Source organism: Lepidochelys olivacea (genome assembly GCF_965140295.1).
Source record: "Lepidochelys olivacea isolate rLepOli2 genome assembly, chromosome: 8".
NCBI lineage: Eukaryota > Metazoa > Chordata > Testudines > Cheloniidae > Lepidochelys > Lepidochelys olivacea.
Window position 1 is genome coordinate 29,987,772 of NC_140418.1, and position 15,636 is coordinate 30,003,407.

General features: G+C 41.4%; 1 protein-coding gene across 1 annotated transcript in view; it reads right to left on the minus strand.

The window, feature by feature from the left end:
- Positions 1 to 15,636, minus strand: part of SLIT3 (slit guidance ligand 3) — an 810,486-nt gene that overhangs the window by 235,214 nt on the left and 559,636 nt on the right. The window contains exon 10 of the mRNA XM_084636935.1: positions 4,035 to 4,106. Within this exon, the coding sequence (XP_084493061.1) occupies positions 4,035 to 4,106 (72 nt within the window). The remainder of the gene's footprint in view (positions 1 to 4,034; positions 4,107 to 15,636) is intronic.

A 15,636-nucleotide genomic window follows, 5' to 3' on the forward strand; every position in this document is an offset into this window, starting at 1 on the left:
GTACCGTCAAAATACTGAAATAGTCCTTTTCCCCTAACATCCTCACATGTACATGGAACAGCAGAAGAAGTAGGATAGAACCTTCTGGTACTCCACAGCACTAGCATAATATCACCCTCTGATTGCTTTCAGAGAAAGAATGGAGGAACTTTTGTTCTCCTTGGTATACTCTTAGGATCCCCAGACATGTTATTAATCCCTCTGATATCAAAGGCTCCTGCCATTTCTAAAGAATCAGCATGAACAAATGCACTTTTCCCCACATTAGAAGGTCATCAGCCAATGAGGCCAGCACAGTTTCCATGTCATTCCATAACTAGGTCTAACAGCAGAGAGAAAGGAGCTAAGAAAATCTGAAGACTTCTGATGATTCCAGAGCTGTCTAATTGTAATCTGCTCAACACTATCTCCCAAAATATTAAGATTAGAGACATGACTGGTGAGCCTTTTAGTATTAAGAGCGAGTTTCTTGACCACAGTTCATGCTTGTATTAGTAATACTAGAATCTTGCAGTCCCAAATGGAGATGGCAATAACCACCAACAGTAATGGAACAAATAGATCTCCACTAGATTTCACAAACCCTGGTGAGCACTGGTCCAGATTACAGATCCTCACTGTTCCACAACAATTCTGAACCTCACTAAAGAGACAGAAGCAACGTTACAGCAGAGAAATGTCACATTTATTCTACCACACACTGACAAGGACATCTCTTGATCTCCATAGAAGCCATCTCTTCAGTGTCAATAAAGTGTGTGAAGCACTTGGGGATTTCCTTGCTAAAAGTGGATAAATAATGTTAAATTAACATCTGGCATAATGGTTTACTGTCTCACTGTCATGGCAGGAATAGTAATAAGGCTGTGTAGAATCAGAACTGCAATAAAGGCTGTCTTTCCCATATGTACATTTATATACATTTGTAAATGGCAAAGACCTATTTTTAATGATACTACTTAACAGTATTTTCAAGAATAATCTCAAAGCCTATGCCAACAGTGCTTCAAAAGCCTATTAATGTAACTTGCTAATGGAATTCTTGCACACAAAACCTTTACTGTTATCCTTTTCATAATAAGCACCACTGTGCATTGTCCTGAATGGTTAGGGAAAAAAGCATCATTTTCTATATCTTGACAGTTGGAAGGCACCAATCATGAAAACATAAATAACAATAAAGGATCATCAAGTTCTAATATTACTAATACCTCAGAAAAAAATTAAAATAGTAACAAATAATGAAAGAGTTACAGGTTATTTACAATTCCTCAACTCTGGGAACTTGATGACCCTGGATTGGTGGCACAGTAACTTAACCCAATAGCCACTGTTCAACATGGGATCATGTCAAAGAGCATTAACTATTTGGTATTTCAGTTCTTATGTGAAACAATTTGATAGGATCAATCTTACTCATATCAAGCAGTCGTTCACATAAAACCCCCCACTACCCACGGTGCCTTCATGAGCAGCCTCAGCAAGGGGCCAGGGACACTGAATTAGTCCTCATCCCCAGAGGTGTCTGGTGCAGAGGAGTGTTGACGCACATTGATGGGATGGCAAGTTTAGCAGAAGCTTGTTTTACCATGATTTTGGGTTTAGTACTACTTCCAGAAGCACACAACAATTTCCATTGCTGTGTCCGTCCAGCATCTCTCATATGAGCCTCAACTTCACGTCTGGGGAGAAATATATATATACCTCCAAATTCTGTTCTTTTACTATTGATGTAAATCTAGGGCAGCTATATTGAACATAATAGATTAGGGTTCTTTTAGGTTTATACAGCCTAGAATATTTGTTTTGAAAACCAACCTAATTTGGATACTTAAGAAAACAAGGGCATACAATATATTGTTACAAAAGTTCAAACCCCTCTTGTAAGAACCATCTCTCCTGCCCAACCAATGGCAACTAAATTAAAGTGATGCAGACAGACAGGGTGACCATATTTCCCTATGCTGAATATAAGACACCTGGTAAAATTACTTGTATTCAAGCGAGTTCAGTGGCAATCGACCAGAACTATGCAGTACAAACATTCAAATTAACATCAAACTGACTGAGCCCCTATTAAAAAGAATCCAAGTAGGCAGTACTTCTTTTTATTTACCTTATCTTTAAGGCTTTAGGGTTCACACAGGGAGGGGTCATACACACACTCCACACACACACTGGGAGAGGTGACACACCCACACTCCCGTACACCTCTCTCACACAGGGGAGAACTGACCCTCCTTGCCTGGCGCTCTCCACCCTCCATTCCTGGCTGGGCCACTGGGACGGTCCCGCCTCTCCTATTACTTGGCACCGCATCTTCCTGAGGCAACATGTGGGGAGGGGGCATGTAGGGTCACATGAACCCCTCCAGATTTCTGCCAGAGTTCACACCAGAATGTGGCCATCAGCAGTCTTTTGGCACTGTGTGGGAGGGAAGGGACAGGAGCTGCTTCCAGCCACAGGGGAGTTTGGGGGCAGGATGACCTGGACCATGTCTTTGCAGGACTCATTTCTTCCCCCACTAACCTCCCCTCCCTGTGACGGGATGTACCTTGTCTCTTCCTGCCTGCACAGTGTCGAAAGGCAGCTAGAAGACATGGCTGCTGCTGCTGGTCACTGACATAACCCAGCCGCCTCCTCTCCCCCGGCTACATTGCGGGCAGGAAGAGATTAAGCCCTAAGGATGCATTGTGCACCAGGGCCCAGGGAATCTTACTGCGGGGCTTCAGCAAACCTGGTCAGAGAGGTGGCTCAGCAGGGGAGGGTGCCTAGGAGATGGAGCAGCCCCACGCTCTCTGGGGGCAGGACCCAGGGTAGGCGGTCAAGGTGAAGAGGGTGCTAAGCCCTTGTCCGGGGGGCTGCTGTGGACCCTGCAGGGTCGGGGCACGAACAGGCTGGAAATCGCTTCCACCACTCCAGAGCTTAGCTGACGGGTGGAGAAGCTTCCCCGTGCCAGGGCTGTGTGTGACTATGGCACACACAGGGCTCAGCTCCTCGTAGTCAGTCCCTGGGCCAGAGGGTCTTGGGCTTTCCTGGGGTGCTGGCCTAGCCAGAGATAGTGAGGGAAGGAAAAGCCTGCTGGCCAGGCTGTTACTGAGCTGAGCACTCTGACCAGGGGCTGGTTCTCTGCGCAATGCTAGGAATAGGACACGCGCTGCTGGGGGAGATAGGGAGGAGCAGCGGCGCTGGAGGGACGGGGTGAAGGGGCAAAGCAGGGAGAGGACAGTGATAGGGGGAGCATGTAAATGGCTGATGGGTGGGCAGCATTGGCGGCACATAACTGGCTACTGCCTGGCACCTGCCCGCACTCACCAGCGACCACAGCTTGCAGCCAGTGCCAGCTGGAAAGAGGACGGAGGGTGGGGCCATGCTGGCCAAGAGCCGGCACGCAGCAAAGGGCTGCGCTGACAGACCAGCAGCAGGATCAGCCAGCCCCATGCACTGCAGCTTTGCCCCACCACCAGCCTTGCACACCCACTCCCATCATTGGCCACTGGACCCCCACTCACTGCTGGTGGGGGGGAGGCTGGCGAGCAGGGATCCAGCCAGCAGCAGGACCCACCAGTACTGATGGGGAAAGACAGAAAATATGGGATAATTTGCCCATTTTTAAGAAAAAGTCAGGACAACTGCAGAAGGGCTTAAAAACAGGACTGCCCCTTTAAAAACGGGACATCTGCTCACCCTACAAATAGATGTCTGAATGCAGAAGAGAAAATAATTATAACTCAAAATCTTCTCTGAGGAAAGGAATTCAATGTTTGGAAAGAAATAAAGGGGACAACAATTAATTACTTCATATGCTACACAATAGAGAAATGAATCTGCATGTTATTAAGGATTTCATGCACTGTTAAGCATCCTGGGCCAATTCCATGCTGCTTTATACTTTGAAAAAGAGTTTATCTATACAACCCTCAGTAGTTTCAACACAGAATTTGGTCTTTTATTTGAAAAATAAAGAAGATAAAGTTCAAAATAGTGCAAGCTACAAGTATCACTCTTACATGTAGTCTTATTTTTAAACTTACATTCTCTTAAGTTTCTTGTACTGGGAAAAAGCTCCAGTGGGAATTGTTTTGATGGAATTCTGTTCCAAGCGTCTAAAAACAAACAGAGTAATATAAACATTAAATATAAGATTGTAACGCAGGAATAACATTAAATGTTATAACTTCTTTTGTACAAAAATATAAAACTATATTTGAAACAGATTTTCTTTTGAAAGCCACTAAAATTCAGCAAATGGCTTTTTTAGGAAACAAATTCATCTTTCTGACTAATCAAATTTCGACCAAAAAAAGAAAACCCAATTACGAAGTATGTCACAGTAAGATGGTAAATTTAGTTCTGTGGGAGCTAAGCTCACTTTGTCCTTTCTCAAGATAGACACATTGCAAATCACCACCTGCATCTTCAGGGCCAACCGAATTAACAGAAGATTTCTGATGTATATTGTAATATTTCTCACTAAGGATAAGGAAAAAAATATCATTTCCCTCCATGTACAAAGCAGTTATTACAAAAGGATGGCAAATTTCCACCTCAAAGAAGTTGCTCTATTATTCTTCTCTGAAGTAGATAAAGGATGCTTTCAAGCTGAGATCTAAGACAATACTTTTTATGCATATGTCCACAACTCCCAATATAGTTACTTAAGATAGAATTTGGTCTGCAATGTCAGACCACTAGACCATGTTCTCTCATGGATAAGTAGATCTGTTTGTAAAGCATGGGGGTAAAAGCAAGGAACTCTTAAGTTCTAGACCTGGCTATGTCATTAACTCACTGTGTCACTTTTTTAGACAAGGCCTTATAAATAACTTCTGTATCAGTTTTCCCATTCATAATTTGGGAATAATAATGCCTTATTATCTATCTCACATAGGTGTTGCAAGGATTAGTATCTATTTGTGATATACTTTGAAAAAAGAAAATGCTAGATAAAAAGCATAAGGTTTTTTGCCTCTTTTGATGCCACTCAAGAAATAAAAGGAGAGGTCCCAAGAGAGGAAACAAAACACTTTTTTCACTACCTTAGAATACTAGGGTCTATTTTTAATGCCATATACAGAGAGGCATCCTATATAAAACACTATGGATGAGATTAACAGTAAAATAAAACACACAAGATTGACTGAGAAATATAAAACTTAAATGAGTTTCTGAAATATATTTTCATAAAAAAGTTTCTAAGTAGATATTTTAAAAGGTTCCCATAATCCTCAAGAACAGGCCTTGTGATCTCACAGGTTAATAATAAAAGTGAATCCCAATAAGCTAAACTCAAAATACTCAACTTATGTTATCAAAAATTCTTATATCCAAATCTGACACTGGCATTCAAGGCTATTAAGGCTCTATTTTACAAAAAGAAAAAAGAAAAGAAAAAAAAAGATTTTTTTCCAAGAACTTCATAATATCCTGAGTTTTGGCTATGTTGGCACGGTCACCAATCACTGTTGTTGGAAATGGTAGAGAGCTGAAATACAAAAGCACCTCACCGACCCCAAAGGGGCCAAGGCAACCCAACACACTCCTTTCTTTAAAAGAAAACATGGTGATAGGTACTTAAGAAAATAACTCCCTGAGATGACATGGAGTTAATCAGCATTGATTACTGCTGCAACCACATGGAAGAGAGAAACAAAAACGTGAAAGTATGAGTATGGAGATAAAATGCAGTGCAGCAAGAAGGTGAAGCATGTGTGTCTTAAAGGACTGCAGGAGAATGAAGAGGGAGCTTATGAAGCCTATAGCTCTTTGCTTCAGAGAATATCCTCCAAATGATCAGTGCCTGCAATGAGTAAACAAAAATCCCACTTCCCCCAATGCATTTTCACTATTTTGGCTGTTTTACAGGAAACAGTTTAGTGGAACTGAAAAACAAATAAAACAATGAGTATGTAGTCATTGCCATTAAACTTTACTGATACCATACCTATTTTGTGGATCCATTATCTCACTTAATTATCTCAATTATTCTGTGATTTAAGTCTCTGTATAAGATTTCCCTCCCAGTTAGTCCTAAATAGTATGGTACGCACATGCACTGGATTGCAGGGGAATGAACAGTGAAATGCAAATTGCTGCGGATATCAGCACACTGGTGTTTTAGTGTGCATGTGCTACCCAGAGTTGCAACAGACTTTTTCTAGACATTCGGAGGTCAACTTTTCAGTGAAGCCTTTTGCATTACAAACTCACAAAAGTTTGCCTGTGCACTAATTTCTATGAACAAAGTCTGGAGTTGTGCGCCAACTACCACTTTGCAGATACAAATTGGGGTTTCACATGCTTAAGAGGTGCATATCTATTTCCACAGGAGCAATCAATTGAACAGAATTGCAAGATGAGGTTAGCCTGGGTGAAAACTTGGCCCTGTATTAATAATTCTTTGAAGTACACAGGAAAATGTCACATAGAGAACAAAAGCAATGATATGTAAAAGATACCAACTCTCCTCCCTCTGCTTCCCCAACATGTACACACCCCAAATTGCAATCACTAGGGATTAAAGCCCACACCTCCTGCAAATGTGAAAAATAAATAACCTAGAGGAGGACAGAGTGGGGGGAAAGAAAGAGAAATTAGGATGCCAGAGGGCTGTCTCACAGGGAGTTGGCCAGTAACACTCAGAAGCAGCATTGAGTTCTTCACCACTCACCACAAATGAGGAGCAGATGGGCTGTAATGAAAATAGATGGTCAAGGGTGGTATCACATGCCGCTGTATTTTCAGTTTAGTTCCGCAATAAGCTCTTGATTTTATTTAATTTTTAAGAAGTCCTTTCCGTGGGGTTCTAGGCCGAACAGATGATGCTTAGTGGGCCCTATCATGATAATGTGGTCATGCAAGTAAGCATGTAGATTCCAAACTTGCCACAAAGCACAGTCAACATTTACTATATAATATTAAAAGGCGTAATTGCAAAATCTGAAGTAGAAACTTGGGCTTTACAATTTCTTTATTCATAAATGCATGTTATGGAACTGTGGGTACAAGCTGAAAATGGCAATTCATTTTTATATTAATAGAAATGTGAAAAACGTAAGTGATTCACATTACTAGTTTGTACTACTACCTTGCCTGACCTCACTAGCTAGGCAACATGCGTACAGGTCAGTATTAGATGGGAGATATCCAAGGAACAATTAGGTTCTGTCAGAAGAACATTAGGTGCTGATGGTTCTGAGAGGTCACTCTTCACCCTGAGCCAGTGCTGACTCACCATGGAATAATGGGGAACAGTGGTGCTAGCAAGCACAATCTTTCAAATGAGATGGAAAATGGAGGTTCTTACCAGATCATGTAACACTTTGCACCCCCCCCCCCAAAAAAAAAAGGTGTGTGGTAACCTGTACATCCTGGTTAAATTCTATTTTAAGAGTAGAGCTTGGCAGAATGAAATTGATCTAATTTGCATCTTCAGGTAGACAGCATTCTTTAGCCCATGTTCTAGTGTGTTGGATGGTGTTGCTGTATGTTGTTAAAGAGCAAATTTTTTTCTGCCGCAGAGGAGACAGATTTCAGTGGTTGGTGAAGGAATATTAGGAAACAATTTTTGAGAGGCATTCTGAGATCTTCTGATGAAAGATGCAAGCACAAAATAATAATCTGTATTGGCTATTTGAACCCTTTCCCCCCTGTTCTAGATTTCTGTAGTTTGGATTTGAAGTCAAAATGTAAAAGTAAATAGTTGGAAAATAAAGAAAAAATTTCAGGAAAATTTATTTCCATTCTTCATCCAAATTTCATTTTCACTAACATTTTGCAACCAGCTGTGTTTAACAGACACAGCACCGAACAAGTGGAATCCATGAGAACACACTGTAAAGACTGATGGAATAAACTGACTCTATATGAAAGGTACTGTTCAACCTTCTCATGGGCTTTTGCTCATCCATTCAGTTATCCTCTTCATTCTGCCATGTCAGCTGCTGCCTGAGAACACCATTCATACTGCCCACATGTATTCTAGATGCTGCACTTCCCCCTTCTGACATGAAACAGTGTTGCGTCTGCCTTTGGAAGTTTTACTTTTAAAGCTTCAGTGACAGTGGATGTCAAAGGACAAAAGCAATTTCCTTTATTCTCCTCTAATAAAGTATCAGAGCCTGGAAAACGCAGAAGGCCTGATGGATTCAAATACATTTTTTTTTCTAATAGTGTGACATGGGAGAAGATCTTTTTGATTTTTAAATGACTTTGTGGCACTAAGAGCAGATAGTAAACAAAACAGTTAGAAAAAGCAAGGGGGAAAGGATGCACTTAAAGGTGACAAATAATCCTCTGACAAAGAATAAGCACTCAAAATCCCATCCTAATCCATCTCAAGGTTCACTAAGGTGCAAATCTTTTCAAATCTCATCTGGTGCTTACACTACTCAAACACATGCAGGAAAACACAAAAAGATAAACAATCACCACCTAACGTAGCTTTCTTAGAGCCAGATCACATTCTTTGGAGTGACAAAGCCATTTGTCTTGAAGAGTAATGCCCATTACAGAGTGGGGGAGACAGCCATATTAATTTAGGCCTCAGCTATCTCATTTTCATGGGGGGAAAAAAGAATTTGTTACTTGGCTTGCTAATGGAGCAGTTTGCTAGCAATTTTCCCATTTCAAACAACATCTCAGCCGCTAATGTGTAATGGTTTGTCAAGTCTACCCATAACACAGACAAATCACTAGCTTGGGAAAAAAGAGAGAGAGGGAGCGAAACATCAGTACTGATAATTCTTAGCTGTCAAATGAATAGAGTCTACAAATGAGACAGCCACGGTCTATTAACAGTGTTGTTCTGCTGTGCTTGAGATGTGTCAGAAAATGTCCCTTCCGCAAGAGGCAGCCATGAACGTCCCTGCTGGGAAAGCATAAAGTAACGTACAACAGCCAAAGTACTCAATGGGTCATGTTGCTCTGCTTCAATGGCTAAGGTTCTTATAGGCTTGCACCATTTGAGTGGCCAAGAGCTGAAAGAAATATCTGGTAGAAAAAGAGGGGCATCAGTACCTTGCTAGTTCTCATTTGTCTGACAGGATACATAAAGCCTATTCAAAGGTCATCGGGAAGGTGTTAGTCCTCTGGACTTGGCTGAAGGAAGGATAGCCTATCCTGAGTGCAAGGATTTGCAGGGTAGCAAGTCAAGGTCAGTAGTGGGAAATTACTTAATTCCTCCCAGTGGGATGTGCTGTGAAGAGTTGTGGACTGGGAATAGCAGTGTCAGGGAGGAAGGTGGGGAATCTGTGGAGAAAGAGGTTTTTTTAAATAGTCCCGAACCACCTCTTTCTCCACAGCCCTCTGTGGAGAAAGAGGTGGTTAGGGTCTATTTAGAAAAACTGGACGTGCACAAGTCCATGGGGCCGGATGAGTTGCATCCGAGAGTGCTAAAGGAACTGGCGGCTGTGATTGCAGAGCCATTGGCCATTATCTTTGAAAACTCGTGGCGAACGGGGGAAGTCCCGGATGACTGGAAAAAGGCTAATGTAGTGCCAATCTTTAAAAAAGGGAAGAAGGAGGATCCTGGGAACTACAGGCCAGTAAGCCTCACTTCAGTCCCCGGAAAAATCATGGAGCAGGTCCTCAAAGAATCAATCCTGAAGCACTTACATGAGAGGAAAGTGATCAGGAACAGTCAGCATGGATTCACCAAGGAAAGGTCATGCCTGACTAATCTAATCGCCTTCTATGATGAGATTACTGGTTCTGTGGATGAAGGGAAAGCAGAGGATGCATTGTATCTTGACTTTAGCAAAGCTTTTGACACGGTTTCCCACAGTATCCTTGTCAGCAAGTTAAGGAAGTAAGGGCTGGATGAATGCACTATAAGGTGGGTAGAAAGTTGGCTAGATTGTCGGGCTCAACGGGTAGTGATCAATGGTGCCATGTCTAGTTGGCAGCCGGTGTCAAGTGGAGTGCCCCAGGGGTCGGTCCTGGGGCCGGTTTTGTTCAATATCTTCATAAATGATCTGGAGGATGGTGTGGATTGCACTCTCAGCAAATTTGCAGATGATACTAAACTGGGAGGAGTGGTAGATACGCTAGAGGGCAGGGATAGGATACAGGGACCTAGACAAATTGGAGGATTGGGCCAAAAGAAATCTGATGAGGTTCAATAAGGATAAGTGCAGGGTCCTGCACTTAGGACGGAAGAACCCAATGCACAGCTACAGATTAGGGACCGAATGGCTAGGCAGCAGTTCTGCGGAAAAGGACCTAGGGGTGACAGTGGACGAGAAGCTGGATATGAGTCAGCAGTGTGCCCTTGTTGCCAAGAAGGCCAATGGCATTTTGGGATGCATAAGTAGGGGCATAGCGAGCAGATTGAGGGACGTGATCGTCCCCCCTCTATTCGACATTGGTGAGGCCTCATCTGGAGTACTGTGTCCAGTTTTGGGCCCCACACTACAAGAAGGATGTGGATAAATTAGAGACTGTCCAGCGAAGGGCAACAAGAATGATTAGGGGTCTGGAACACATGACTTATGAGGAGAGGCTGAGGGAACTGGGATTGTTTAGTCTGCGGAAGAGAAGAATGAGGGGGGATTTGATAGCTGTTTTCAACTACGTGAGAGGTAGTTCCAGAGAGGATGGTTGTCATAAATATAAAGGGAAGGGTAAACCCCTTTGAAATCCCTCCTGGTCAGGGGAAAGCTCCTCTCACCTGTAAAGGGTTAAGAAGCTAAAGGTAACCTCGCGGGCACCTGACCAAAATGACCAATGAGGAGACAAGATACTTTCAAAAGCTGGGAGGAGGGAGAGAAACAAAGGGTCTGTGTCTGTCTGTATGCTGGGTCTTTGCCGGGGATAGACCAGGAATGGAGTCTTAGAACTTTTAGTAAGTAATCTAGCTAGGTATGTGTTAGATTATGATTTCTTTAAATGGCTGAGAAAAGAATTGTGCTGAATAGAATAACTATTTCTGTCTGTGTGTCTTTTTTGTAACTTAAGGTTTTGCCTAGAGGGGTTCTCTATGTTTTTGAATCTAATTACCCTGTAAGATATCTACCATCCTGATTTTACAGGGGGGATTTCTTTAATTCTATTTACTTCTATTTTTTATTAAAAGTCTTCTTGTAAAAAACTGAATGCTTTTTCATTGTTCTCAGATCCAAGGGTTTGGGTAGCCTATTTGGATAGCAATGCTCAGCAAAGAGCTCTCTAGTGTGACAGCTGACATATTTTAGAGTAGAAACAATGTAGTTGCACTTTAAGGGCTTGTTCTGGCCTCTGGTTTTGCGGTCTCTATTAAAAACTCAACAATTGGCACCATGGTATCTGCAGTTCATTGAGTCCATTATCAACAGCACTTTCACTACTAACTTGTAAATGCTGAATTTAGCAACCATTGTATGAATCCATAAGATACAACAGAGTATTTTCCATATGCTAGAGAGGAGAGGCCTCAGTCTGAATCAAGCACTTCCTTGTGTTAGGTACTCTCCAAACAGACAGGAAGCTGGTCCTAATATTTCTTTTCTGCTGCTGTGCTCTGCAGTAGCTTTCTGTTTTTGAACCTAGTTTATCTAGAACATGTGGATGTGTCTTTCTTCAGAAGCAGCCGGATGACTGTGACATGCTGATACACCTGAACAAGAGGGTCCCAAACTGATGCATGTGGCAGACCCTGGATAAAATACTCTGCTCTTTGCTTTGCTTCTCAATAAATCCATCAGTGTCATGTTCTCCTGCTTCCCTAATCCATTAACCCTTCCGCTTCCAGACACCCACAGGAGTCTCAACACACCATGCTTCTGCCTATCATGACCTCATTGAGGCTTCAATAGGTGGCTTCCCTCCCTGGAGGTTGTTCCTCAAAGCAGCAGCAGTAGTGGTGGTCGCAGGAGTTTCTCTTCTGGCTGGTAGAGGTGGGAAGAAGAGGGCTCCCAACTCCCTCCTAGAAGATGTCAGTTTGTGGGCTGGGGTTGAGAAGGAAAACAGGCCCGAGTGGGGCAGGTTCCAGGGCTTACTGGACTCCCAGTCAGGACAGCAGAAACCTGGCTTCAAATACTCTCTTCGGTATGCTTTGCTGGAGTGATGTTGTAAGAGGTGGTGAGAGGGTCTATGCAGTTTCTCCCCCATAAGTAGCTTCAGGCACTAATGGGGAGCTCAACAGGTGACTGTTCCCCTTATGTTAACTGACACGGTCATAGCAACAGCAAGAGTTAAACAAGGCCAAACACAGTTTTTCTGGGTTGAATGTGAAACAATGTTTTGCTGCTTCCACCATTAAATATAACCCATTTTCTGTCCAGAATCACCCTACTCTGCATGGGGCTGCCTTGCCCATGCTTCCACAGGGGAGTGAGAGGTCTGTGTGCACGGGGGCCCCTGTGTGTGGATCTGGGAAGGAAAGAGTTACTTTGCTTGAGGGGGATATTTGGCTCTTCCCAATCCCCCGCTGCTGAAATGGGGCCTAGAGCTACACATTCCATTCATTAGGTGTGCATTGGTACACATGCCAAGATGCCTTGGCAAGAAGAGGGCCAAGAAACTTGGGACCACTTCAGCAGTAAGAACTCTGCAGGCAGAAGCCCATATCACATGTCACCGCACTAACTTTAGTGGGGCTCTGCATGTGTGGCTCTCAGTGCAGGATTAGGGTCTTAATTTTTATTATACATAAACAATGCAAAGCTTACGGGGCCCAAGGGCTGAGTCTGTTACCAAGAGGCTTGTTCAACCTCTAAGCCCTCTCCAGCTCGGCAGTATTTGAGGATTCTGATTTTATGTATTGGAAAACACCATTGCACCTTGACAATCTGATTTTAGCTAAATTTCATACACGTAAACAAGTTGTTTCCAACTAATCAGTATCAACTAATGTATATGTCGCATTTGGACTTATCTCTGCTTTTTTGTTCTGCTTTGTCACAAGAAGAACATCTAAATCCTTAATGAGCCACATGGTTATCTCATTATACTCATTAATCCTTAGCAGGCTGACATCCTATCCCCAGTCTCCAGGGCTTACAATTCCTCTATATGTCTGGCAGAAAACCTCCAGTGTAGGTCCTGAACATCAGCACACCAAGACTGTTTGGTTACCAGAATAACCAATGCCGAGTTTTGAGGCTGTGTGTGAATTTACAATATTGACATTTCGTGTTATTACTTTCTTGAAGTTTTAATACAAATAATTATTGTAGATTTGCTGGAAGCGTTACCTAATAGTAAACTGTTTGAAAGGAAAAATAGTCAGCATATAATCGATTATATAATTTGTGCACAATCCCACAGTTTTTTAAAATCTATTTGTACTACATACCTACAACATTGACAAGGAAAAGGGATCAGAAGAAAAGGTGAAAAACAAGGACAGGTGGGAAAGGTGCAAATACTTTCCCTGTGCGATAAAGTGCTGTCACTTATAGTATTTTGTCAACAAAACAGATGTTTTAGGGCTCTGTTAACTAGATTCTACATGTTGTATATCCTTTCAGTGAAAACATCCATCAAAACCCACAGGTTCATTTAATAAAAGCAGCAGCAAAACAAACATACAAATCAAACATCATAGCACCTGCCTGCAATAATAAAACAGATTAGCACATTTTATATAAAATTCATGCTTTTGTATTCCATATTTATTTTCCCTGATGTCTTCTGCACTTTCATAATGAACTTTCAAGATGCATACACACATGATACAATACAATCTCCTTCCTGCAATATTTCAGCCAACACTGTATACTGTGTATAAAACAAGATCTCGGAGGTTTTTTGTTCTGAATGTCCTAGTCTGCATTGATTGACCTAAAGTTAGTCAATTTGATTACTTGGTATGTGTTATTGTCCTTATTGTTCATACAAATTCCTTTTTATTAACAGAGCCAGATTTATGTGTCTGGTGAGCTGAAAGGAAGCTTCAGAAAATACTCCCAAGATTACAAACTCCTACACAGCTTGCCCTGGTGAAATTCATCTGCATGCGGCTACCTATTACAAATGTCAAAATTATAATTGGCCAGAACAATCTAAAAAAAATGATGAAGCAACCATAAAAATGTGTACAATTATCAGACTTAGTAAAAATATAATGCACCTTCTTGTCACTGGAGGTGACAATAGTCACATTTGACAAATCAGAAAGTAAGTAAATATCTAAGATACACAGCTGAAATCTTGTGTAGTGATTGCTTATTTGTACCTATTTTAATACCAAAACATCTATGTCAAACATCTCATTCAACAAATCTGTAAATATTTTATTACTGATCTACCTCACTCTCTTCCCTTTGAGAGTTTAGCAAATACTACACAAAGCAGAATTTACCTACTAGCAATTTAAATAGAACCTGAACATTTCTATTCAAACTGCACATGATAATACCCAGACAAAACAAAACTACATGTCCTCCTCAACCCATCTCTGCACATGAAAGTGTTTTTATTCCCACCATTTATCACTGATTTACATCTTCTACATTGATTGTTCAGTTCATCTAAAATAGCTGCAATTTTCATGTCCTTTTTCTCAGTGGAAAGTTCTCCGTGTACATGTTTTAAGCCTAAAGAGTAGGAAATTGTTTCTTGATGGTGAGCATAAGCAGTCAGGGACAGTTTACGGTGACATCTGAAAGCAGTAGGCAAAACTGACACGTAAAGATGTCCAGAGCCACTTTACAGCAGTGAGTGAAGATCGTATTATATGACTCAAATAGAGTAGAGAAACTCTGCTTTCCTTCCCTGGGGAGCCTCCATTGGAACAGTCATTAGGTATGTTCAGAAATACTGTACTTGTCTAAGACACATTATATATTGGAAAACTGATGGGAAAAATCTATTATTAACTTCAGGAGAAAGCACAATTTGAATTGCTGAACTATCTTTCCTCTGCCCCCAAATTTGATGGGTGTTGCTTTTATTTAAAAGGAAATTAATTTTGAAAAAAAAAATCTAAAGACTCGCCTCCAGGTTGAGATGTTTAAAGCCAAATTTCAGTGCAGACCAAGTTCTTATGTACAGTCATTCAGTAAATGACTGAAAATAATGGATTTATTCTATAAGATATGCTTCACACACTTCCTATTTTAAACGTTTCTGTTGGTGTAATTTAATATATGCAAAATCAAATTTGTAAAATGCATCATAGAAACTTCAGTTTTAAAAAAGACAATGGAAAGGATATTTTTCACTTCTAGAACACCTTTATTCTTACAATCACAAAAGCTTCACCTAGAATTAATTATTTAAGTTTCAACACCCCTATGAAGTACATTCTCTGGGTAAACTGATCAACAAGAACTTCCCCAAAGGGTATCAATGAAGCAGCAAGAGCCCCAGAAATAGAACCAAGAACCCTTGATATTGAGTTGCCTGTCCTACCGACTGTGCAACAGTCCCCACTGGGATGCCCTCCTACTCCCTCTCACAAAATCAATTCCCTAAAATGTAATGGTTTGGCAAAGAAGCACATTTGCTAAAGGCAGAATGAACAGAAAGTTAAAGCTGTTTTCTCAGGGAAAGCAGCATTGTTTGCTTTTCCCTAGGTAGTCAGAGGAGATAATGAATATCTAGAAGTGCAGTAACAGATATTTCCATAATGTTAAGTGAATATCTCTTATTTGTCTAGAGCTATGAGAAGCCATTATTTACCAAAATGAAGTATATATTCTACATAACCAACAA